This window comes from Gymnoscopelus microlampas (assembly GCF_963454915.1).
Source record: "Gymnoscopelus microlampas genome assembly, chromosome: 4".
Lineage (NCBI taxonomy): Eukaryota > Metazoa > Chordata > Actinopteri > Myctophiformes > Myctophidae > Gymnoscopelus > Gymnoscopelus microlampas.
The window spans coordinates 38780359-38804387 of record NC_139941.1 but is presented as its reverse complement, the minus strand read 5'-3'; the positions used below and the strand labels follow the sequence as shown (position 1 = coordinate 38804387).

At 41.3% G+C, this 24029-nt stretch overlaps 2 protein-coding genes across 7 annotated transcripts in view; one reads left to right on the top strand and one right to left on the bottom strand.

Moving 5' to 3' along the window:
• Window positions 1-7112: 7112 nt before the first annotated feature.
• neflb (neurofilament light chain b) lies at window positions 7113-9533 on the bottom strand (the record flags this gene model as incomplete). Its single annotated transcript, XM_084055494.1, has 4 exons — window positions 7113-7324; window positions 7438-7877; window positions 8020-8144; window positions 8481-9533. The coding sequence occupies 4 exons, from the start codon at window positions 9531-9533 to the stop codon at window positions 7113-7115; spliced, it is 1830 nt and encodes a 609-aa protein (XP_083911620.1).
• Window positions 9534-13220: 3687 nt separating this feature from the next.
• The window catches only part of cabin1 (calcineurin binding protein 1), a 63800-nt gene continuing 52991 nt past the window's right edge, over window positions 13221-24029 (top strand). For all 6 annotated transcript variants that reach the window (XM_084055745.1, XM_084055744.1, XM_084055746.1 and 3 more), the window contains exons 1-21: window positions 13221-13360; window positions 14518-14573; window positions 14860-14952; window positions 15070-15183; window positions 15509-15643; window positions 15973-16153; window positions 16393-16522; window positions 16818-16967; window positions 17396-17703; window positions 17808-17979; window positions 18083-18204; window positions 18745-18962; window positions 19066-19138; window positions 19231-19418; window positions 19517-19654; window positions 19909-20097; window positions 20639-20881; window positions 21302-21455; window positions 21639-21754; window positions 22333-22500; window positions 23795-24001. In XM_084055745.1, coding sequence (XP_083911871.1) covers window positions 14571-14573; window positions 14860-14952; window positions 15070-15183; window positions 15509-15643; window positions 15973-16153; window positions 16393-16522; window positions 16818-16967; window positions 17396-17703; window positions 17808-17979; window positions 18083-18204; window positions 18745-18962; window positions 19066-19138; window positions 19231-19418; window positions 19517-19654; window positions 19909-20097; window positions 20639-20881; window positions 21302-21455; window positions 21639-21754; window positions 22333-22500; window positions 23795-24001 — 3102 coding nt within the window. In that variant the 5' untranslated portion in view covers window positions 13221-13360; window positions 14518-14570. The remainder of the gene's footprint in view (window positions 13361-14517; window positions 14574-14859; window positions 14953-15069; window positions 15184-15508; window positions 15644-15972; window positions 16154-16392; window positions 16523-16817; window positions 16968-17395; window positions 17704-17807; window positions 17980-18082; window positions 18205-18744; window positions 18963-19065; window positions 19139-19230; window positions 19419-19516; window positions 19655-19908; window positions 20098-20638; window positions 20882-21301; window positions 21456-21638; window positions 21755-22332; window positions 22501-23794; window positions 24002-24029) is intronic.

Sequence of the window (24029 nt, the reverse complement as noted above, 5' to 3'; positions counted from 1 at the left end):
CAATATGGTAGCCTATGATGATGATACGCCTCAAAATAGCACTTTAGTTTACCGCAAAATATTTGCATGATTTGAACAGAACTTATCAAGCACTGTGTTTTGCCTGTAATCTTTCCTATCAGTGCAATTGATGTTAATTGTCCAAGGTTATCATTAACCTACAAGTTATTATGGTTGTCAGTTCCATTCATTTATGATGCCCACCAGCGTCTTTCCCCACCCACTGAAGCAATTTACAGCTGTTGTTTGGGACCTGGTATCCCACTTAGCCTTTTGTTTTCCCATCATGTTGCTGCTGGTGCCACTGGTCAGCCAAATGGTACTGTCGGTAATGTCCTGTCATCCACTCCCTGTGTTACTCCCTCTAACAGCTTAGTTGATTCAGTATCTGTTCTTTATTTGTGTTGTATCAGTATCAACGGGGCTGCTTGAAGGCAAAGCGTGTTTAGAATTCATAAAGTCACTACTGTACATTGTTGGTGATTAGTCATGTAGAAAGACACTGCTCAATGTAATTATCTTTCAGAAGACAATGTATTTCCATAGACTCATGCACAACTCAAGACTCAACCCATGTAGTGAACCAATACCTGACCACCACAACCAAAGATTGTGAACGATAAGCCAAACCAAAGGCTTCAATTTGTTAAATGTGTTAACTATGCTATATAATGTACGAGTCATGATGTTAGACACGATTTCTGTGAGCAAGTTTTGCAGTTGAAAGTGCTTCCTCAGGCTTTGGATTCCTTTTATGAGCTTTTATATCAAGAGATGCCACAGTCACTCAGGAGCCACTTATTTTACATGAGTGAGATGATTATTTTCTGTTAAGCCATGAAAGCATACTGCCAGACCAGACACTCCACTACCTGTGGAAAGACCTTGTGGGAAGATACAGAGGTATAATGATGCAGATTAAATCATCCTGCTGTGTGATCTCTTGTATTTATGTTAGTCATACATCGCATATTTGTTGTTGTTGTTGATCATGAAGGATAGAACCAATACATTAACACAATATTCATCTGAAACCCCATCTCAACAACTCACAGTCCCCCTTTGGCTCTGAATCCACTATAGTTCAAACATTAATGTCCAGTCCTGTCAGTGCAGTCAGGTCAGACTCAGCAGGATACTAATTACAGGCATGTGCACAGTAAAAAGGCTTGTAAATAGACCCCTAAGGCCTAAGAGTCCACTACTATGTGGTTTATTGTGTTTGTAGCAGTTGCAACACAATATGCAAGGATTGCATTCTGATGTGAATTAAGAATACAATATTGCCATCATCTGACAGTTCTGTGCTATTACATTTAGGCTGTAAATATTTTATTTATTTATTTTCTGCATTTAAACATCTGCATGTCTGCATGTCTAGTTCAATCATGGAATATTTAAAGATTTATTCATGGCCAGTGCGTGTGCGTGTGCGTGTGCGTGTGCGTGTGTGTGCGTGTGTGCGTGTGTGTGTGCGTGTGAGCACGATTGAAGTCACACATTCTGTATGTAATTTATACAGAATGTAACTATAACCAAGTCTCTTTAAATTATATAATTGCAATTGGGATTCCTCCCCTGTTTTCTCAAGGTTTAATATTTCATTATGTCTCAGGGTTTATCTTATCAAAAGCTCTCCACAAAGAATAAAGTGGAATTATGGATGGCTTGTCCTAATTATCATCTAAAATAAGACATTTTGGATGGGGATGGGGATAGTAATTTAGTAAATTAGTCACTACTGTATGTGTGTTCTCTAGTGGTCACTGGTTTGTCACTATGCATGCGCTCTACAGTGGTCATTGGTTCAGGCATTCTAAGGTGTTTAAGCAAATGCATTGCGTTGTTATCTTGAAAATCTGTTATTTTCATCAAGCGACAGCGTCGTGCGAAGAATATATCAGGCTTAACAGATAGAGCCAGAATGTCCTTGCATAAAATTACTCTTGCATACGAATAAGCAAAGAGTGTGCAAGAGTAGAAGTTAGTCTAAGAAGCAACGTGAGATTCTTTTTTAAATATATGCAGTTAACACTCAGATAAGGTATTATCTGAGTGTTTCATCTCCGGATGAGATATGGTAAATTTATACTAGCATAGTATTATGGTACATGCTCATGCTAATATAACTAATTTATCAAATTGTGATTGGCCTTATATGGGAAAGGCAATGACAGCAGCAAAAGACAAGAACAAGAATAGATTTGGCCATTTAGCAGACACTCTTATCCAGAGTGACTTACAGAAGTATCCAGAAGTGATACAAGGAAAGAGGAGTGCTAGGGGAGTTGAGGTGTAGTCTGAAGAGGTGAGTTTTCAGACTGTGGCAGAAAATGGGGAGTGAGTCTACAGTCCTCAGGATTCAATGCTCGGACTGCGTTATGTCAAACACAAACAAGCATGGCCCCTGCTAAAATGAGGGCCTCAACATCCTTTTTTCACATTCTACATATCTGGCTACTAAGTTATTATCCCCCAATACTCTGCATACTCCCCATTGCTGCTAACCCCTATCTGTCATGCTTAACTTCTTATTATTTTTTAAAATTATTATATCCAGTATTATCAGTATTATTATATTGATGTTAGCACAGTTTGCTGAGCATGGTACACCAACATTTCACTGCTTGTGTTGTACCTGTGTAAGTGAGTGACACAAATTTACCCTCAGTGCAGAGACTGCAGACTGTTCATTCCATAAAAGAGGACCCCATACAGTAAAGTCCTTAGCGTTAATTTAACTCTGAGAGTGTAGAAACTTAACCCATTTGGTTACTTTTGTACACTCTCCAATGTAAACTCTCCATAACCATAACTACCTGCAGATAAAGAAACACTGAGGATGTTGCTGTGCATTTCCTAAGTAGTTATGCAACTTATCATGGGCCCAATTCCACACATGTAAAGAACACAAAATTAAAGTTGTACATGATGGATATTTACTTTATTATGGTACATGCACTGTCTTATATCAATACTGGAATAAATGCATAAGACAGTACAAAGGCTGTCTAATTTGTTTTCATCTGACTCAGTAATGCATTTTCTGTACCCATTGAGCAGATACTGTGCATCCATATAGCACAAAACATTTGTAAATAAACTAATATAATTTGAAAATGTAATTAGAAGATTCAAAATCTTTAAATTAAATGTTTTGTTGTACCATACAATAGGGCTCATACAATAATAGTCTTTGATTGAAGATTCCCAGTGATCACCAGAGGGAGCCACAACTCTCAACATCAGTTTCTTTGTGGCAACAAATAACTGGCTGTGTGACAACCGCAAATGCAGACCGCAGTGCACTGTAGCAAGTAGCAACACCATGGTCTGAGCAGAGAAGTAGATGGCCACCTGCAGTGCATGACAAGTCAATATTTAGGACGTTGAAGGGATCACATAGGAAGATGGGAAGTATTAACCACACACACACACACACACACACACACACACACACACACACACACACACACACACACACACACACACACACACACACACACACACACACACACACACACACACACACACACACACACACACAATCAATATATACTGTACTGTATATACTTATGTATATACAGTCCAGTATATTTATATGTATATAAGGTATATTTACAGTATATACATATATATACACGCGACACATATACATGAATGTATATATAAGTATACTGTGTGTGTGTGCGTGTGTGTGTGTGTGTGTGTGTGCGTGCGTGCGTGTGTGCGTGTGCGTGTGCGTGTGCGTGTGTGTGTGTGTGTGTGTGTGTGTGTGTGTGTCATGCAAACAGTTTTATTACTTAAAGCTGCTCTACATTATATATTCCAATGGATGACTTTATCTTGTGTTGATATTTTCATATCATATCAACATTTATATGTTAAATAAAATGTTGAAAAACACACAAAAAGTGTTCATGCATAAAATACTGTAAAACGTGTCTGTTTTGCCTTGTTATGAGTTCTTCTGGGTTCTCACCTTGCAATGCCTTATTTTTCATCAAAGATGTGATGGATTTCCTCAGAGTTTATTATTCTGGCAACAGAATGGCAGACAAGAAGTGAGACAAATGGAAGGTCCATTCACAGCTGTAACTTGACAGATGAAACAGCTGTGACATAATAATCCTCCCATCCTTCATGCTCTATTACATTGTTCCCACCTTGTCATCAGTGCCACCTGACACTCCCTTCTGTGGCTGAAAATGTATCATAAATGTCGCTGCTGTTCTAAGCCTACTCATTAATGACCCAGTCATTTTCATAAGGATGGAATATCTTCATCCGTATCTCTGTAGTTCCATGAAAACTACTGCGGGAGTATCATGAAGGCTTCTGTCTTCAGACAGACAGTATTGCGGCTGTCTGCATTCCTGTCTGTCCATACAGTATGTGTCTGTCTTTGTTCAGTCAATCTGCCAATATCATACAGTAGCCGTATTTAAGCATTATGGTCATTAAAAAAAAACTTTCTTTTAAAGGATGCTTTAATGCAGGTTGAAGTATACTGTATACACATGCAGTCTGAATCATTTCAAGTAAGAAACTAGGTAATATTGGAAGTGTCCCTGAACTAACTCAACCTTTCTGTTCACAAGTAAGTGAGTTTCCTCAGCCACGCCATCAAGCTGCTGAATAGGTGCTGAGCTATTTTGCCATGTTAGTCTTTAAATGCTCCTATTATATTGATGTGTCACATTTTGTACAGTATTATGACTGTGAATATCATCAGCGCCACCTGACACTCCCTTACATGGTTGAAAATGTACCATAAATGTCACTGCTGTTCTAAGACTACTCATTATGACCCAGTCATTTTGATAAGGATAGAATATCTACATCCGTATCTCTCTACACTCCGATTGCCATACATTTGATCCATATTTCACATCAGATACTATTTGCTAAGAGAGAAATGGAAATCTGCCTAAACTACACACGTTATGAATATTTGATGATTGATTTGCTTTGATATTCAATATTTTCACTCTATTTCTTCTCTTTTTTTTGACTGACTGACTGACTGACTGCAAATCGTGGGTATCTAAAATTTCACACACTTTTTCACCTGTAAATTTGTGATGTGACACTAGAGTGTAGTTGAAGTTTCTCCTACCCAGACAATAAGGATAATAGTAGATGCAGGAAAATCTTGCTTAGGCATGGGGTAAACTGAGGACAAGGAGGCTAGAGACAGCGTTGCATATATTTTGAGGGGAGTTGCATCTCTTTGACGCATATGAGATACTATAGGGTCCCATTTATCAGGAGTCTATCTCATACAGTATGTATGTATGTATGTATGTATGTATGTATGTATGTATGTATGTATGTATGTATGTATGTATGTATGTATGTATGTATGTATGTATGTATGTATGTATGTATATGTATGTATGTATGTATGTGTATATACTGTATATACTGTACATACTGTATATACTGTATATTTATATGTAGGCATATATACAGTATACATGTATATATGCCTACATATAACTTTTGTATCTGTGTGTGTGTGTGTGTGTGTGTGTGTGTGTGTGTGTGTGTGTGTGTGTGTGTGTGTGTGTGTGTGTGTGTGTGTGTGTGTGTGTGTGTGTGTGTGTGTGTGTGTGGCTATCTGTCGTGTTTATGTGCACAGTTTAATACTTGTGTTAATTTAAGTCTGAGTGTGAAGATGGACCCGTGGGGTGTAGGGGAACTGTGGAAGGAATGCTCCAGAGACCAGTCTCTTACCTTTATGATGATGGCTAAAAAACTGCCCGTCCTCTGTCAAGGTTTAGTACAGTGAGCTATTACTCAACTCCTGTCTGTCTGTCCTCTCTCTCTCTCTCTCTGTTTCATTCATTCTCCCTCTGTTTCTCCACCTTCTTCCCTTCCTTCATTCTCCCTCACTCCCTTTCTGCTGTCTCTCTCTAATGAAATTGCTTTTCTCGGCTGTCCTCCATTAGCTGACACTTGGCCAGATCCTTTGGTGCAGCAGTCTAGCTGAGTCATAAAGGTTTCAGCAGGCCCTGATTTATGGCCCGTGATGTGGCTGAGGGTGAGGCAGCAGGAAAAACCCCGGTATCAGCTCACTGAACACACAAAGACGATGGGCATAACTGGATAGAGAGGACCTATACTGACTTATGAGATAAGGCATGAGACACACACAAGCACATCACAGTAATATTGCCATCTATCCTCGATGTTTATGTCCTTTAGACTTGGTCAGTGTAGGGAAAAGGAGATGAGGCGGTAATGGCAAATAATGAAGAATGTGAGGAATAGTATTCTCAAAGTTGTAAATCTTTCACACAAGAACAGAAATAGCTCCTGCAGAGTAGTGATAGAATCAGGAGCACTTCTTTCCAGGACACTCTCTGGGCTGCTTTGTCAAATGGGGTGGAGCCTAAGGCAATTTGCCTGCTATCCAAATACTGTAGCCTCTCTATTTATCTCCATTAAGAGAGGTCCATTCTGTTCTAACCGAGACAGAAAACATATTATCAACTGACTAATGAGTCAATAAAGTCTCTTTCCGTGCTTGCCAAAATTAAACACAAAGACACATTTTCTGTCCATGGACATATTTACCATATGCCTAATAGAAATGGATTTGACTGATATGTTCATTACAGCTAGCAGTGTTTACAAAGGGGAAAAACACAATCAAATACAAAGAAGTGAAAACAAGCCAGCAGTATTTTTATATGTTTCAAGGCTTTATTGGAGTTTAGTGCAGCACATCATGGATCTCCCTCTGAGGAGTTTGAGTAAGGCATTTGGAATTGGGCATTGAACAAACTTGACACCTTATAGACATATTGTGGTGACAGTAAAGCACATGTTCAAAAAAATCCACAAAGAATTTGTACATCCCCTATTTGCAATTCATGGTGTTAAATTGATTAGCTTTTGTTGTTGTTGTAATGGATTATTTTATTTGCTGGTACGGCGCATACAGTACATGCGTACATGCTCTGGCTCACTGACAGCTTGATCATACAGGTTTTCACCAGCATACTGGCTCCTGATTCATAGAGGCTTTGCATTATGATTGTACTGGATGATCTCAGTGTATAGGCTATAGCACCAAGGGAAACATCCCTATTCAGCATGTAAATTTAAACCTTTGTTTGTTCATCTTTCTTGTCAGCTTCATCTGCAGTATCATCTTTACTTTCTCCTTTCTCCTCTTTCTCATCTTCTGCATCACCACCTTCCTCCTTTTGATCATCGGCCTCCTCCTCTGCAGGTTGAGCCTCATCTCCTCCTTCCTCGCCATCTTCTTTTGCATCCCCTCCCTCCGCATCCCCCTGTCCTTTTGCGTCAGCATCTGGACAAAAAAGGCAGTAAGTCAGTATTAATCAATGTTGTACAAAACCCACCTACAAGAAATACCAACAAGACACAAGAATGTGAGCTCTATTAAAACTCTAAAGCATTAACCTTCAGCTTCTCCCTCCGCTTCAACTTTTTCTTCTTCTGCTTCTCCCTCCCCTTCTCCCTCTACTCCTTCTCCATCTTCACCCCCATCACCATCTCCTTCACCCTCTCCCTCTTCATCGCCCTCTTCCTCCCCCTCTCCTTCTCCCTCTCCCTCCTCGACTTCTTCTGCCTCATCCTTCTCTCCCTCTTCCACCTCCTCTTCCTCCTCTTCTTGAGGCAGACTGGCCTCGGCCTGTTCTGCTTGGCTGGCAGATATCGTCTCCTCTACGCAGTATGCTGAGACGGGCAAACGGGAGCTGATCAGAAAGGGTGCCGCAGAGCTCAGCTGGGACTGCATAGAGAATGGTCGTGTGAAAGATGGGTACATGCTCTGGGAGTAATAAGAAACAGATCCGGGTCCTCCCACGTTGAAACGGCTTTCCTCCCCTTCAAGCAGCTTCCTAATATTGATAAAGACAAAGGTTATAATTAATGAGATGGCTACTTGGTGTCTTTACTAATGTATACTAAAGATTTACTAACTAGAAACATAACATCCAATTATTGTTTACATTATTATTATTATTTGTAGAAGCCTCTGACCTGTAAGCTGCAATCTCAATTTCCAAAGCCATCTTCACATTCAAAAGGTCCTGATATTCCCTCAAGTAGCGGGCCATATCATTCTTATGAGTCCTCAACTCATCTTCCAATTCACTGATATTATCCTGTAAAGAAGGAATAAACTGGCACATTAGTGGAAACCATGATGCTAAATGTGGAATACATTATCAGTATGTGATTTAGGAATCAAATCTATGGATACATTCTTACACTTAATGATTAAGCTCTTTTTTGTAAAGATTTGTTTTTGGTATTTTTTTATTTTTATTTTTTTATTGGAGAGGGACAGGGAAAGCAGTCTGACAGGAAGAATGGGGAGAGAGATGGGGGGAAGACATGCAGGAAAGGCCGACGGGAACGGAGGAAATTGACAAAAATGTCACATAGGTAACTAGGTAAATAAAACCATGAGGTTTATTTCATTCTGTTTAGGTTCTTACCTGTAGTCCTGAGATCTCATCACTCTGCTTCTCCTCTACATCCTGCAGCTGGTTCTCGAGGGCCTGATTCATCCCACGACAGGCCTCAATCTCCAGGGTCTTCTCTTTGAGCAGCCGGCGATACTCACCAGCCTCATCTTTGGCGTTACGCACTTTGTCTGTATTACGGGCAGTGTCTACTGTCATAACATTCATCTTGGTGCAGAACCATTCTTCAGCTGCATGGAGGTTGCGTTGCGCCAGCTTCTCATACTGGCCTCGGATATCACGGAGAGCAGCGGACAGGTCAGGTTTAGCCACCTCCATCTCCACTGACACCTGGGTGCTGTACTGTATCTGGGCCTGCAGCTCTGCGATCTCACTCTCGTAGAGCCGCTTCAGGAAGGCCAGCTCATCCAGTAGGCTTTCCACCCTTTTCTCAAGCTCAACCTGGCCGAGGGCAGCCTCGTCCGCCTCCTTCCTGACATCCATGAGCCTGCCTTCCGACTCTTCCCGGGCAAGCACTTCCTCCTCGTAACGCCCCTGCAGGTTCTGCAGAACGTCGTCCATCTGGTCCCTGTGGTTCTGGGCAACCTGCTTCTCATGACGGGCCTCCTCCACAGCAGCACGGAGTTGGCGGATCTCTTGCTCATACAGGCCCCGGAGGTTGGACGGCTCTACATGCCTCTGCCTGAGGACCAGGAGTTCAGTCTCCAGCAACTTATTCTGCTGCTCCAGTTCATGGACCCTCTCGATGAAGCTGGCAAAACGATCATTCAGGTCCTGCAGCTGGGCTTTCTCTTGGGTCCTTACAGTTTTGAACTCAGAACTGACGTGCGTTGCCTGGCTGAGGTCGAACTCAGCAGCAGAGGAGGACAACGGAGCAGCTGAGATGGCTCGGCTATAGGTTGGATAACTTCTGCGTGATGATCCATAGGATGTATGCGGGGCAGAATGGCTGGAATATATGGACCTGGATCCTATTCCTCCACTGCCTCCATGTCCTCCGTTGCGCACCACCACTTTCCTCTTGTAAGAGGAAGGGAAGTAATGTTCGAAGCCAATGGAAGTCATGACTCTTCAGATAAGACAGCTCTGTGTCTAAGAATGCCGCTGGGTAGACTGCACACTGGAATCTGCATTACACTGGCTTTTATAGTGCCCATAATGACTGTGACGTAAGCTATTTTTTGGAGGCATGCTGACTGAAAGAATCAATAATGGTGCCAGCCAGCCAGTCTGAGAGAGAGAAAATGGGAAGATGGGGATGGGTGGGGCAGGGGAGGATGGGTGAAAGAGGCGGGATAAGCGTTGTAGCAACAAGGGACTGCAAAAAGCAGGGTCAGTGAGGACAAAACCATTTGTGATACATATTCTTTTCCATAAAACAGCATACATTTTGAAAGTGGTGAGCTTAAATACTTGACATATCTCTACCTTGTGCCTGTGCAAAACATTTTGAATTGATCTAAGCAACGACCATGACGTTTCTGGCAAAAAAAAGACACAGCCCTGCACCATTTTATGTATCCAGAATAAGTAATTCCATAGTTCCCAATCTCTACTAATAAACATATCATCATCATCAATCTGTATTACTTTTTGTGCCGTTGGAACACATCCAAATGAACCCACAATGCAGATTCAGTTTTCAAAACAACTGTACTGAGATCAGTAAAATAGTTTGCAGTGACCTGGACAAATACTCATTATCAGGGACACTTTGCCCCCTAGTGGTGGTCTGTGTATTGTGCAAGTCCTGCAGGAGAAAATCTTCCGCAGTGCACAAACTGGCAACAATCATCAGATTTTGTAATGTGTACCTTCACTACCTTGATACACATTACAGATATATAGTAGGCTACTACAAGGTAAAGTATTTTTATACTTTTTTTTACAAATGAAACTATATTTTCTTGTGTGTGGCACTGGCATATCTAATAATCACAATAATTCAGTAATTATTTCTTTCATTACTGTAATGTATTGCCTTACATGACTTAAAGTATGTTACTTATGGTGACAGCGTTTATGATTACATCATATTTGTATACAATTATACACAGATTCTGAAATACAAATTCAAATACAATCCTCATTGCAATTATTTTGGGGTTCTGTGGCCTAATTCATTTGAGTTTTGGTTGATAAGATGATTTAATCAACACTGATAACAGGTCATTCTTCAGGATGAACCATAACAATTATTTCTTGTTGGCATGTATGAAGAGGTACTGGTGTGGTGAAGCCTATAGCATATGGCAGGACCATGTATGGGCAAAGTGTTAAATTGTGGGCAACTTTAGCCAGTGGTATTGTCTATAATGTGAATGCTAATATGAAATTGTTATCAGTAGCCTAGTGGTCCTAGTAATATTTGCTGAAGTGACATGGTTAAACTACATTTGATTAAAAAGTAGAAACGTGAGGATAGCTATTTGTGATTTTGTTTATTTGTTTAAATTGTTTTATTTCTCTCTCTATGTTTTAAGTTTATAACTTATGGTGTGGAATTAACGTATGCCCCAGATGTTTATTTTCTTTCTTTCTTTTTCATCTGACCTGCACATGCACTTAAAAAAAAAAAAAACGATTTTACTGTATTGTATGTTTTTCATGTGTGTGAATCAAATCAAAACGAACCCTCATTTTATTTTGATCTCCGCCAGGCCAAAAGGCTGGGAGGCAGAGATTATCTTTTCACACGTTTGTATATATGTGTGTGTGTGTGTGTGTGTGTGTGTGTGTGTGTGTGTGTGTGTGTGTGTGTGTGTGTGTGTGTGTGTGTGTGTGTGTGTGTGTGTGTGTGTGTGTGTGCCTGCGTGCGTGCGTGCGTGCGTGCGTGTGTGTGTGTGTGTGTGTGTGCCTATATTCCATACTATTTACATATCTTTACCTGTATTGGCTTCCATAATTAGTGGGAGGGATCTATTTCTTACATACATTTAATCACAACCCAACTTGGAATCACATGATGAGTGGCCTCTACAGACCACACTGCCAAAAGCGTTTTCACTTAATTCTGCCCATAGGGGTTGTCACAAATGCGAAAAGTTGAATCATATATTATATAAAATCTAGCTCCCCGAAGCTTCCTCTGCTCTGGCCCTGATGGCTGTAATCCATGATTAAGGTTCATGATCATGACATTTTAAAAATAATCAAATAATTGTGATTAACGGTTTAATTGTGTTTTTGTAATGGAACATTGGAACATATAAATCAAAATTACATTTCTGTTTGCCTTTTGGGCTTTTTAATCAAAAATTGCATAGGGCAGATATGAGTCACTGGATCGGTTCGCAGTCGAGTGTGCGGCGGCTAAGATGAGGATCAGTATCTCCAAATCTGAGGCCATGGTTCTCAGCAGGAAACCAAAGCATTGTGCACTCCGGTATAGGGAACAGGACTTTGCCCCAGGTGAAGGAGGCAAAGTATCTCTAAGGGTCTTGTTCATGAGTGAGGGGAGGACAGAGCAGGAGATCAGCTGGAGAATCTGAGCATCAGGAGCGGTATTGCAGTCACTGTACCGAACTGTTGTGGTGAAAAGTGAGCTGAGCCATACTGAGCAATCTTCGTTCCTACTCTAACCTATATGGTCATGAAGTGTGGGTCAAGACCAAAAGAATCAGATCGCGGATACAAGCAGACGAAATTAGTTAGAGACAGGGTGAAAAGTTCAGTCATCCGCGAGAAACTTGGAGTAGTACCGCTGCTCCTTTACTTGGAAAGGAGACAGCTTAGGTGGTTCGGGCATCTAGTACAGATGCCTCCCGAGTTTCTCCCTATAGGGAGGTCCTCGCTGTATGTCCCACTGGGAGGAGACCCCCTGGCAGACCAAGGACCAAATGGGGAGATTATATCTCCACAGTGACCTTGGAACGCCTCAGGATCCCCCAGGAGGAAGTTGCTATAATGTTGCTCTGGAAAGGGAAGTCTGGAGCTTAAAGCTGGAACTCTGCTGTTACCCCTGAGACCCGATTCCGAATAAGCGGTTGAAGATGGATGGATGGATGGATGGCCTAACTTAATTAGGCTATACACAGAAATGACTGACACATTTTACACTTTCAAAAGTTTTCAGGAATAGCTAAAATAGCAGATTTACACATTGTTACGCGTTGTGAGCTTGTAAATTAGCTATTTTAGCAATTTTTCAGTTGATGAGCTTGTACAGATGAATGGAAACAATTCTGAAGATTATGCAAAAATACTTGTGATTATCTCATATAATCAGGGCGTTTTTCTCTGGTTGTGCCAGGTGACAGCATCCATCATGTCGCTGTCCATCAGCAGTGGTGCTGAACCATTCGGGGGGGGGAGGGGGGGGGGGGGGGGGGGGGTCACTCACTGGTTCTCAATATCGGGTCAGGGGGGCACCCAGTTGGGGGGACCACCAAGGGCCAAAAGGATGCGTACGGGTTTGTATTCTGTACCTAAAATGAACACAGAGGATTTTACAGTGTAGACTGGGGTCCCCGGGATTTAAGGAGAATGGTTTCAAATGGGGGTCCGTGGCCTAAGGCATATCAAACTGGGGGTGTAGGGCTGCTGGTCCTACTGGTCCAGCCAACAATGCTCTGGTCATATACACACTGGTCTGCACATGCAGTTGAAGCAGTTCGCCCGAACATCAAAGTTTATGATTGGCCAAATGAATACGGCCCCCAGCTCACGTCGTGGCTATTGACCAATGAGCCACGACGTTACTGTAAGCGGGTAGCTTGACGATGCTGTGACGTCAAAGTTACCGATGATATTCACACACTAAAAACAACAAAGGATGGCATTATTATAAAGTTATGCATGGACTTTGTAGCCCCGTATCCTATCTATAACCAGCGTCTCACATGTTTATCATCCTAACAATGTCACCATGCCATTGAAAAGGGGAGCAAATGGTGAGTCAAACTCATTTCACATTTTGCAGGGTATGTTAGCAACATGCTAGCGCTAGCCTTCAACTTGCTAGCCACTCGAGCAAAGACAAAGCTCTTTTTTAATGCAAATTCAGACATTTTAGTTTTGTCCATTTGTTGCGTATCTCTACCATTAGCTCAAATGTGAAAAGAAAAGGTAGAGTTTTGTGTAGTAGTTTTGTAAGTGATATTTTGTACCCACTACGACTTGGATCCCGCCCCATCAAGATGTAATGGACTCAATAAACTAAAATACAAAATGAATTATCATTCAGGAGGATAAGTGCCAAGTGGGCATGAAGAAATGCCCATTTTGTAGAGGTAGTATGTATTTGTTTTAAGCAACTGACCAGTGACTATGTCATCATGGATTATACACAACAGTGGTGGAAAAAGTACTCAATTGTTTTTACTTAAGTAAAAGTATCAATACTGCAATGTAGAAATACTCTGTTCTGTTACAAGGAAAAGTCAGGAATTCAAAATTGACTTGTGTAAAAGACAGTACAAAAGTATAAAATGTACTTAAAGTACCAGAAGTAGAAAGTACTCATTATGCAGAAGGTCCCATTTCACAAGTTTTCAAATGTATAAAATGTATAAAAAAATCATTTGAAAAGATCTACAAGCTCTACAAGCTCACTCTGGCTATTTTCAAATGGCCGAAATGTATATGGGGTTGAAGTGGTTAATGTATGTTTTGTAATTATAATTACAAAATCTACAAAGTAACTAGTAACTACACATTTCAAATAATTGTAGTGGAGTAAAAGTGTAATATTTGCCTCTGAGATGTAGTGGAGTAGAAGTAAAAATACAGAAAATTGCATATTCTCCATATACTCCAAATACCTCAAAATTGTACTTAAGTACAGTACTTGAGTGAATGTACTTAGTTAATTTACACCACTGATACTCAGTAACATCATAATATAACTCTGACAATGCACAATGAATGGTGAGTTGTAGCCTACACTCAGTTGGAAATAAATAGAGGATTTTACTGTGTATATGCATGCATATTCAGACTGTATTCATTCTCTACATTTGATCAAACATAAATTCTGAATTTGTATCTTGTTTCTGACTGCTTTGACACTACCCTGTGTGACGTTTACTTTATTTTGATACATTTGCAGGTCCTGTAAAAAGCAATTAAGTCTGCTGTGAGATCTACTGTGTCTGTTCTACAATGGTAAGGGCAACATCAGAAATTCTGCGTCGTAACCACTTTGCTGAAAATAGCCGATCGACAAGCTGAGCTCACAACGCGCTTGTCGATCTGCTATTTACTGCGAAAGCTTTCCCCACAATACGGATTCTGGGGTTTAAGTGGTTAACTGTTGTGCTGTGCATCAGTGTGAACTAAATTAGTTTATGTCAATAATGATTACTCAAGCACTCTACAATCCCAGGGCTACATATTTTGCTTGTCCAATGTTTTTTTTGCCCTTTTATCTCCCATCATCATTTCCCTCCAGATCCGGATAGCAGCATTGAATGCTGCTTCAGCAGCCGCTGATGAGTCTCAAGACCCCTTGAGAAGTAGCAAGGGTCAAACGAAGGAAGCTCAGGTCCATTATTAATTACAAACCATACAGTTGAATCGAGTTATAATTGTCTTTCCTCTTTATGCAGACATTTTGTTCGCTAGATTGTTTTTAATATGTTGTCGCATTTGTTTTCTACAGGAAGCTGGGGCTTTTGCTCTGTATCACAAAGCTTTAGATCTTCAAAAACATGACAAGTTTGAGGAGTCTACCAAGGCCTATCATGAACTTCTCCATACCCCACTGCTCAAAGAGGTATTGTCACAACATGTACAGTATAACTTAAATCCCTCTACCATTCATCTTTATTGGTTACACAAGGATCAGGATTGAGTTTGATATTCACCATTTATTTAGCTTTTAGTAACGTGGCGTGGTGATTGCTACATAAACCATACTTGTTCGAACACACAAATTACAAACACTGAAACACTTCCAAAATAATGCATCAAAAACCAAAGTTTATTTTAATAAACAAAAATAGATGTACAACAAGTTAGACTGCTATAAACCATGCAGATGACAATGCATTTTCTTTGTTCTGGTGCTACATTTGATAAATCCTTATCCTGATGTTTAGGCGAAGCTCTCAGATGATCAGAGAGTGGGTCTCAAGCATCCCGGGCTGATGTTGAAATACTCTACTTTCAAGAACTTGGCCAGCTTGGCTGCATTGCGAGATGACCTGGAAACGGCTATGGAGTTTTACTTGGAGGTAAATTAATCAAAACTAAAGTTGGGAACGATGTAAGTTGGAAATGCATAAATCATAAACTAAATATCTTTATTTCACTTTGAAAAAAATATGACAAAATTGACCTAGAGAGTGATGACAAAATGGTCATGGTGATGCTGAAGAGGTGGAATGTGGTGTTAACATTGCCTGCGTTAACCACATTAACCTTGGTGTCCCTATTTTGGAAACGTCAATATGGGTGGACATTTTTCAAAAAATAAATAAAAATACAGAATATGATACAGCTCTGTATCATATTAGTTTGTGTGATGTGTTTATATACAGTATGTTTGTTTTTTTCCCCCCAGGCTGTCATGTTAGATTCCACTGATGTAAACATGTGGTATAAGATTGGTCAGGTGGCAGTGAAATTGGTTCGTATCCCTCTGGCCCGGCATGCTTTCGAGGAGGGTCTGCATTGTAACCCAGACCACTGGCCCTGCCTGGACAACCTCATCACTATTCTGTACACGCTTAGCGACTACACCTGTAAGTCATACAGGTTTATATTACCTCCCTCATTGTGTTGATACCCCTTTGCATATTGGCATTGTTATCTTATTGCCCAATCATAATTTATTACATTTATTATTAGCAGGTTATTAATAATTCTCCATACAGACTTGATTTTGTGTGTGTATTATAAGTGACTGACTGATATTGTTTAAAGTTCAGACTGGTTCAGCCATGGGGAGGAGAATGCTATCATTTATGTATTCTGTTTATAGGCTGTTTGTATTTCATCGCCAAAGCCTTGGAGAAAGACCACTGTTACACTAAAGGCCTGGTGTTGAAGGAGAAAATATTTGAGGAGCAGCCCTGTCTGAAGAGAGACACCATGTACATGTTCATGAAGTGGTGAGGCCCACATGTTCCTAAACTAGCGGCAGGATAGCATAGCGTTTAATAGACATATACTGTATGTTACAGGTTCAATTTCCCTTAAAAAGCATTATCTGCAGCTGCCATGTACTCTGGTTAATGTGTATGTGATGAGGAAGCTGAACCCAATCTGCTTACTTGAAGTTAAAGCTAATAGATTGTAGAACGGAGTTACATCTTTTAGCATTGCATCGTGGCTCTAGTGGTGTACATTAGCATAACTGAATCTCTATGCTGCTTTAGTCTTGAGCCTCTGTGGTTTTGTTTGCAGTGACATGTCTATTCATTATGTGGATGCGGATGAAGAGGTGAGCAAATCCATTGTACAGGAAGCATCGGACTTAAGGAAGCGCAGACAGGCTCTGTCTTTCCGTGAGCCTAAACCTGACCTGATCCTTGTTCTGCCCATACGCTGTTTCTCGTGAGTGATAGCCTGCTGTTTCTCTTTTTACTTAAGCATTTATTATTACAGATTATACTTCAACTGACAATGGATTGACTATGTGGGCTTGCAGAATGGTTATAAACAGAATATGCATAATATAGGTCAATGTTAAAATTCGATTGTATTTCCCGTTAAAGAGCAACTTCACAAAAATCTGAATGAATGAATCGTATCATTCTATTTTGAGGAGGCTGTGGAAATCTGATATAACACTTCCTTGTGTGTTCGCTCTTTGCTGGAAAATCCCCGCCACAGCATTTTACGTTTGCTAGCAGAGATTTTCCAGCACAGAGAGAGCCCTCGACACACAGAATGCTTTGGGAAGTGTTATATCAGATTTTGAAGTTGCCTTTTAATAACAATCCTTTTGAGTTCTTGTTTGAATTTGTTGACTCGATCTCCAGGTGGAAGCATGTGGGAGAGAGCTTTCTTGCAATGTACAGACATCAGACTACATGTGAGCCCCCACAACCAAGTCTGGGGCGCAGGATTGACCTGTCAGAATACCGTGAGTCAAACTGCCTCGAGAACCTGCCCCAGCCCAGTAGCCCGGCCAGCACAGTCCAGACCACCGTGCCTAGCAGCAGCCCCAGCTCATCCCTGCCCCCAATAGCCATTCCCGAAGCCCCGGCTCTGCCACAACCCACCACGCCGGCTCAGGCCATCCCCAGTCAGACCACTGTGGAGGTCACCACAGATCCACCTCCTGTTGGTCAGTGCAAATACATGGTTGAAATGCTATTGCTTTGAATTGTGTTATATAATTATTATGCAGTATGAGGTATTGATTATTCATACTATACTGCACTTTTGCAGCTATGGATACCTCCCTGACTGATAAGGGAAAGAAAGCCCCCAAGAGGAAACGTGTGGTGGAAGACAGCGGGGAGACGGCCAAGCGGCGGTCGGCCCGTGTCCGGAATACAAAGTGCAAGAAGGAAGAGAAGATTGATTTTCAAGAGCTGCTTTTTAAATATCTGCCTTCCAGGTAAATGTCGCCAACCTAACGGAAATGCGCCTAGCATGCAGACATAGATGTAATTCTAACAATCACTTAATGTGTTTTTTCCCTTTCTTTTCATTATTTTTAGGCTAAGGAAGTTTGATCCTGAAGACGATGACGAGAGCCTCAGTAATCTGGAGGCCCAGTGTGATGTGAAGGATGACGCACAGCATAGAAGTTGTTCGCCCGTGGTTCAATACATGGAAACTGGTATGTAGTATAGAGTTCTCAATGCGCCTGAAATTAAAACCTGAACAGACCGGAGTGAGTTGACGACCGAGCCCTCCCTTAGCTCAATAATAACAAATAATAATGAGCCCAGCCTGACCCATAACTAAAACCGTTACTCTTCAGGAAATTGAATAAAGAACCTGTGTTCCTGTGGATCTAATGTAGTCATTTTTTTTATTCACAAGCTCTTGTTAATACTTTTAAATGGTTAAATATTTACAAAACGCACATGACCGACTTAACCGCTTCCAACCTGGTTTCCCTGTTTTGGGCACATCATTATAGGCAAACATTGTCAGAATAAAAAAAAAATGGATAAAATAGCAGATTTGCAAACTTGTGTGTTGTGAGCTGTTAGATTGTCAATTTTAGCTACTTTTGCATGACACTCATACGACGAAGTAAGGCAAAGAAAAAGTTGAAGTAGAGATGCATGGTTTTTGCCTGACAGCGACGACATTCTTCTCACATGGCGCCTTTTTATCAGGTTAACAAACTATGCAATCCACCTGTCTGTAGAAAAACAGGATGTCCACAACTTCCTGCTGAATAATATGACTAATGGTGGCATCCTGGACCTCATGATGCGCTACCTGAAGGCAGTCGGTCAGAAGTTTATGGAGGAGTGGTCCCGGGGGCTGACCGCTGTGGTACTGGAAGTCTATCAGACATGGAGGAAGCATAGTAGTGGACTTCCCAATCCTCTGCTCAGAGACTGCAGCAACCAACACATAGGGGTAAACGAAACAACAGGCATCCGTCAATGTTAAAGTTCAAAGTTATATTTGTCACACAAACCGTTGTACTTGCACAATTATTAACTAGATATTTCTTGTGCAGGAAATGTTGGAGATGAGCTTAGCATGCATGGAGCTACAATTGGAGCAATGGTCGTACAGCAAAGGGAAGACGGGTATGTACCAATTGACTAACTTTGATAATTGTCATCGTCTATCCTGAATAATGGTCTGAAACGTCAGTTTCTTTTTTAATCTACTTTTCTAGTGTCTCCAAGAAGGAACGGCACCGGTCAGGGCAGCGATGCAGCTGACACAGAGTTCCCTGGACAGCACTTTGAGGGAGATCTACTGCTGCTGGCCTTAGGTTCTACCCAGAGGGACATTTTTGAGGATAGCTGGCTAGACGTAATGGTGCGTGTCTACTGGCTCAAGGCAAGGTTCTTGGCTCTTCAGGTGAGACCTCTATGCTGCCTGTGCCTCAATTGTGGTCATGTGGGATTCTCTGTGCTTGACATAAACCATTAATTCAATACTTTCCCTATCATTCTCAGGGGGATATGGAGCTGGCCCTGGAGAGCTATGACGTGTGCACAGGTCTACTGCAGAGCAAACCAAAGACCTCTGATGGGAAATATTACACTATCAATCTGCCCAATCTACGAGTAGAAGCAGCTATCTCAGTGGAGGAGGTTGGTGTCCTCACCGGAAAATTATTTGGTGTCGATATTTACAGTTCCTAGACTTTAAGCATTACTGATTTTATGTTTTGGCTTATCACACATCAATGTGTACTGAGAGACTCATTAGCAGTTTGATCTCAATGTGAATTAGAGATATTGTCAAGTGTACTTGCAGCAAACAAAATGCAGAACACAAGTGAAGCCATGGCAACTTTTCTGTTTTGTTGCTGGTTCCATGAAAATCTATTCTCTCCCATTGACAGATTGACAAGAGACTGAAGTCCCTTGAGCGTTGTCAGTCTCTGGAGGAAATACAGCGCCTCTTTGAGTCTGGGGATTTTGAATCAGTTGTGCGTCTGCTGCAGCCCACCCTCAATTATGGCGGCAGAAGCAAACCTCTTGAATTTGTCACCGCAGCACCTGAAAGGCCTGCTCAGTTAATGCTGTTGCAGGTAAGATATTCTGCAAGCTTGACAGTGACAATGAGATTGCATCTGCATGTAGCTTTGACAACACATTATACTAGGTTTGCATAATGAATCATGTACTGAATACCTGATTTAAAATCACACCATACCACCATTAATAAGCATAAGATATTGGCATGTTGTCATACATATACTGGTATGTATTTATTTATGCTCCTAATTGATCAGCGCTGCTGTTATGGAATCTCCAAATTAATGCATGATCTGTCCCCACTGTCTATTTTGAGCAGTGAACAGAAATTGCAACTGGAACATGGCCATGTAATGTCACCATTTAGCCCTCTTTCATCGGACGTTTAAAGGCGCAGCTTGCATTCAATGAATGCTCTGTAATGTCTTGCTAACAAACCATTGTACACTGTCACACTTAAGCCTATAGTGCGTTAATACCTTGCAGCGGAGCGCACAAGTAACTCTGTGCGTCTGCTGCTGTAATTGAAAATTGTCCATCTGTTGATATAAGCTACTAATCAGTTGTTCTCCGACCACATCTGTGTGGCCTTAGACCTCCCTGTTGAAGCAGAAGGATTATCAGCAGTGTATGGAGTGCACCGAGGTGGCCCTGAACGAAACCCTGCAGCAGCTCAACTCTGCTCCGACCAGCTCCCCATGTGCCAAAGAGGAGTGGGTCAACACCGTCACACAGCTACTGACTGGCATTGAGGTCTGCTTCGCCGAGGACCCGCAGCTTCTCGGCAATATCCCTCGCTTCTCCAGCTTGGCCCGTCTGGCTAACAACCTCATCCAGGTGAGCCTTTGCTGTGTGTCACTCTCTCCCCATTTCCTGTCAGCCTACTGTCCTATCCATAACAAAGGGCATAAAAAGCCCCCCAAAAATTCATTTTTAAAACTGTTATATGTTCATGTAGAATACATGACTATCCCAAATTACAGCCAGGACTCAAATATCCTCACAAGATACAAAAAAAAACAATATACAATAACATGCATAAATGAACGATGGAAAAGTATAGAAATTGACCTAAGTGCGGGGTCGGTAAGTTTCGGGGGTCGGTTAAGTTATGTGTGATCAATGTTATTTTTAGACTGTTTGATTTAGCCTGTGCTTACATAAAACTGTGAAATGAAGGAAGCGGCTCAAGGAGTGACTGGAGCATTCTGTGATTGCTACTCGGGTTCTCTAAATGTGCTGTTGTGTTGTCTCCAGCTGATTGACCTCAGCATGGTGATGCCTGATGATCCTAAGGAGCCTTGTTTCTCCTCTGTTCTGCCATGGATCATCCTGCATCGTGTCATCAAACACGAGGAGGCTGCTTTTGACTGTATGCTTCGACAGCACATATCCGTAGGGGATGAAGAAGGTATGGTGGTTGGTCACACAAACTAGAATTGGATAGAACGAATGTCCCACTGTTTGTTTACTGCTAAAGACTACCATCTAGTGGTGACATAAGTGAATGTCATTATTTAATAGCAATAGCTAATGGCAATTCTTGAAATATTGGTGTTGCAAAGCCTGCATTGTTTTGACCTTTTCTCCTCAGATGAGTCCGACACGCCCATGCTGCCTTCCTCTCTGATGTTGCTGAATACAGCTCATGAGTACCTGGGCCGGCGCTCCTGGTGCTGCAACTCGGATGGCACACTCCTCAAGTTCTATGTGAGTGTTATCATAACATGTCATCTTCTACCGTCATAATATGTTATGTTATAAGACAGTCATTTAGTATTTTAGCCATTGTTACGATGTACACAAAAAACTGCTTGGCACTGTAGGCTCCACATCAAACAGCCCGGAGCAGTTTGTATTTGTATTACACATTTGTGAAAGTACTGCAAGTAAAATATATTTTAAACAATAAAATTAGTTTGAACAATAATGTTGTTTTGAGAATATTGTAATTTGAAAGTACCAAACCTTGAGCAAATATTTAAAGTGATCCTGGAATATGAAGTTGCAGGTCAAACATTATGCTAACTCCTCAACATTATGCTATGACTTCAAACTTATTGACTTATCTCTTATTTTCTATGGCAAATAACATTACTAAGCCAGTAGAGGAGACCGTTATCCTAATAGATAGTTGGTCACAAAGGTGTATATATACATGAAAATAGTTGATAATTATGACACGCTACAGTATTTGAAAATCCTTCAACCATATGCCTTAAATTAAATCCTTTGAGCTCAGCATCTAAACTTGTTTCACACGACTACATAACATATGTTTGATGCAGATCTGTGTTCTGGAAAAAGAACTGGCAGCCGCAGTCGCTAGTAACACTGACTCCCATCCGTATAAAGAGGAGCTAGAGATGGCCTTGGAGCAATGCTTCTTCTGCCTGTATGCCTACCCCAGTAAGAAGAGCAAGCCCCGTTACCTCGAGGACCATTCTGCTCCACAGGTCACACACACACACACACACACACACACACACACACACACACACACAGAAATGTCATCCTATTCATGTCTTGGTGGTTGTGTCGTGTCACGTGCGTTAGTGTACATAGTGCACATCTGTAGTGCACATATCTGAACACTAGGTGAGTGTCAACACCACATTTGAATGTTGATATCCCTTGATGACTGGTGTTGATACAACGCCAGTCATCAAGGTATAAGTCGTGTAACACAGTAATTGCATGATGAACAGATTGGCACAAGGTTTGCTGACTTAATTAGCCAAATTTAATTAACTGGTTGGTCATCTGCGTCATATGAGTTTGAGAATGTCTCATAACAAGTCAATACACGGATAAGCAAATTGCTTTACTTCCAGGGCGCTTGAATTTGATTAATTATCTACTTTAAAATGCATCAGACAAAGGCGCTCGGGTGGCACAGTGGTTTAGGCCCTGCCCACCACCAGGGAGGTTGTAGATTGGAATCCACCGTGGTGCATCCGGCTTTGTCGGGCGTCTATGCAAACACAATTGGCCCGTGAGGGCTGGGGCGGCACATGTCAGCAGGGAGTGTTGTGCAGTGACAACACAGAAATGTGTGTGGGGAGAAATTAATTGACATAACGACTAAATTGGGGAGAAAAAAGGGGTAAAAAATAATTGCCTACTTTAAATAAATAATAAATCAGACAGAAATGAACACTGGGTTTGCACACTGCTACATTCAGCATGTAAATTTAACCCGCAACGTTAATTGGACGCTGAGGATTGTGCTATGCATGCTGTAGCAGAGTACCAAAAAATGTATGCAGAATTTAAACATGCATACAAATGCTATCTAGTGCCTCCTTTTTATTTCCACTCAACCTGTTCGGTAGGCTTCGTAAAGGGGAATTGGAACACTATAAAACGAAGCTAATAAATGAATTATTTTTCCTGACCCATCTGAAAACGTATTTTTTGTTTATTAAAGTTGGGAGACACCTGTTACTGAACAAACACTCTATAGCAATGATTACTATCAGAAATAGAGCTTTTGGTTAAACCAAACCAAAGAATATCAATTACAGCACTTTTTTTATTCAGTTGCATACTGTTGAACAATCTAGGCTTCACGATGCTATCGTGTGGCACTGCACTCATAGTGCACATTAGCACTCTCACCTTAATCACCACGGCAGCACATTACTGCCATTCTTTGCTGTGTCAGTGTTTCTACACTGATTAAATGGATTGTGATATAAACATTACAGCCCGTGGTATTCAGTATTAACTCTCATGTCCGAACTGCAGGTGGAGCTCCTGTGGAGCAATGCTTTCAATATGCTGCAGTACTTTAAGCCAAAGACGCTGCCTGAGTTTGACAGTTACAAGACCAGTACGGTGTCTGCTGACCTGGCCAACCTTCTGAGGAGGTTCTCTGGCATGGCGCCCCCCAGCGACACTCCTACTCTCTCCATGGACGACGTGGCAGCGTACATCGAGGGCATGACCGCAAAGGTCAGCATGTTATCCCCATTTTGATGCA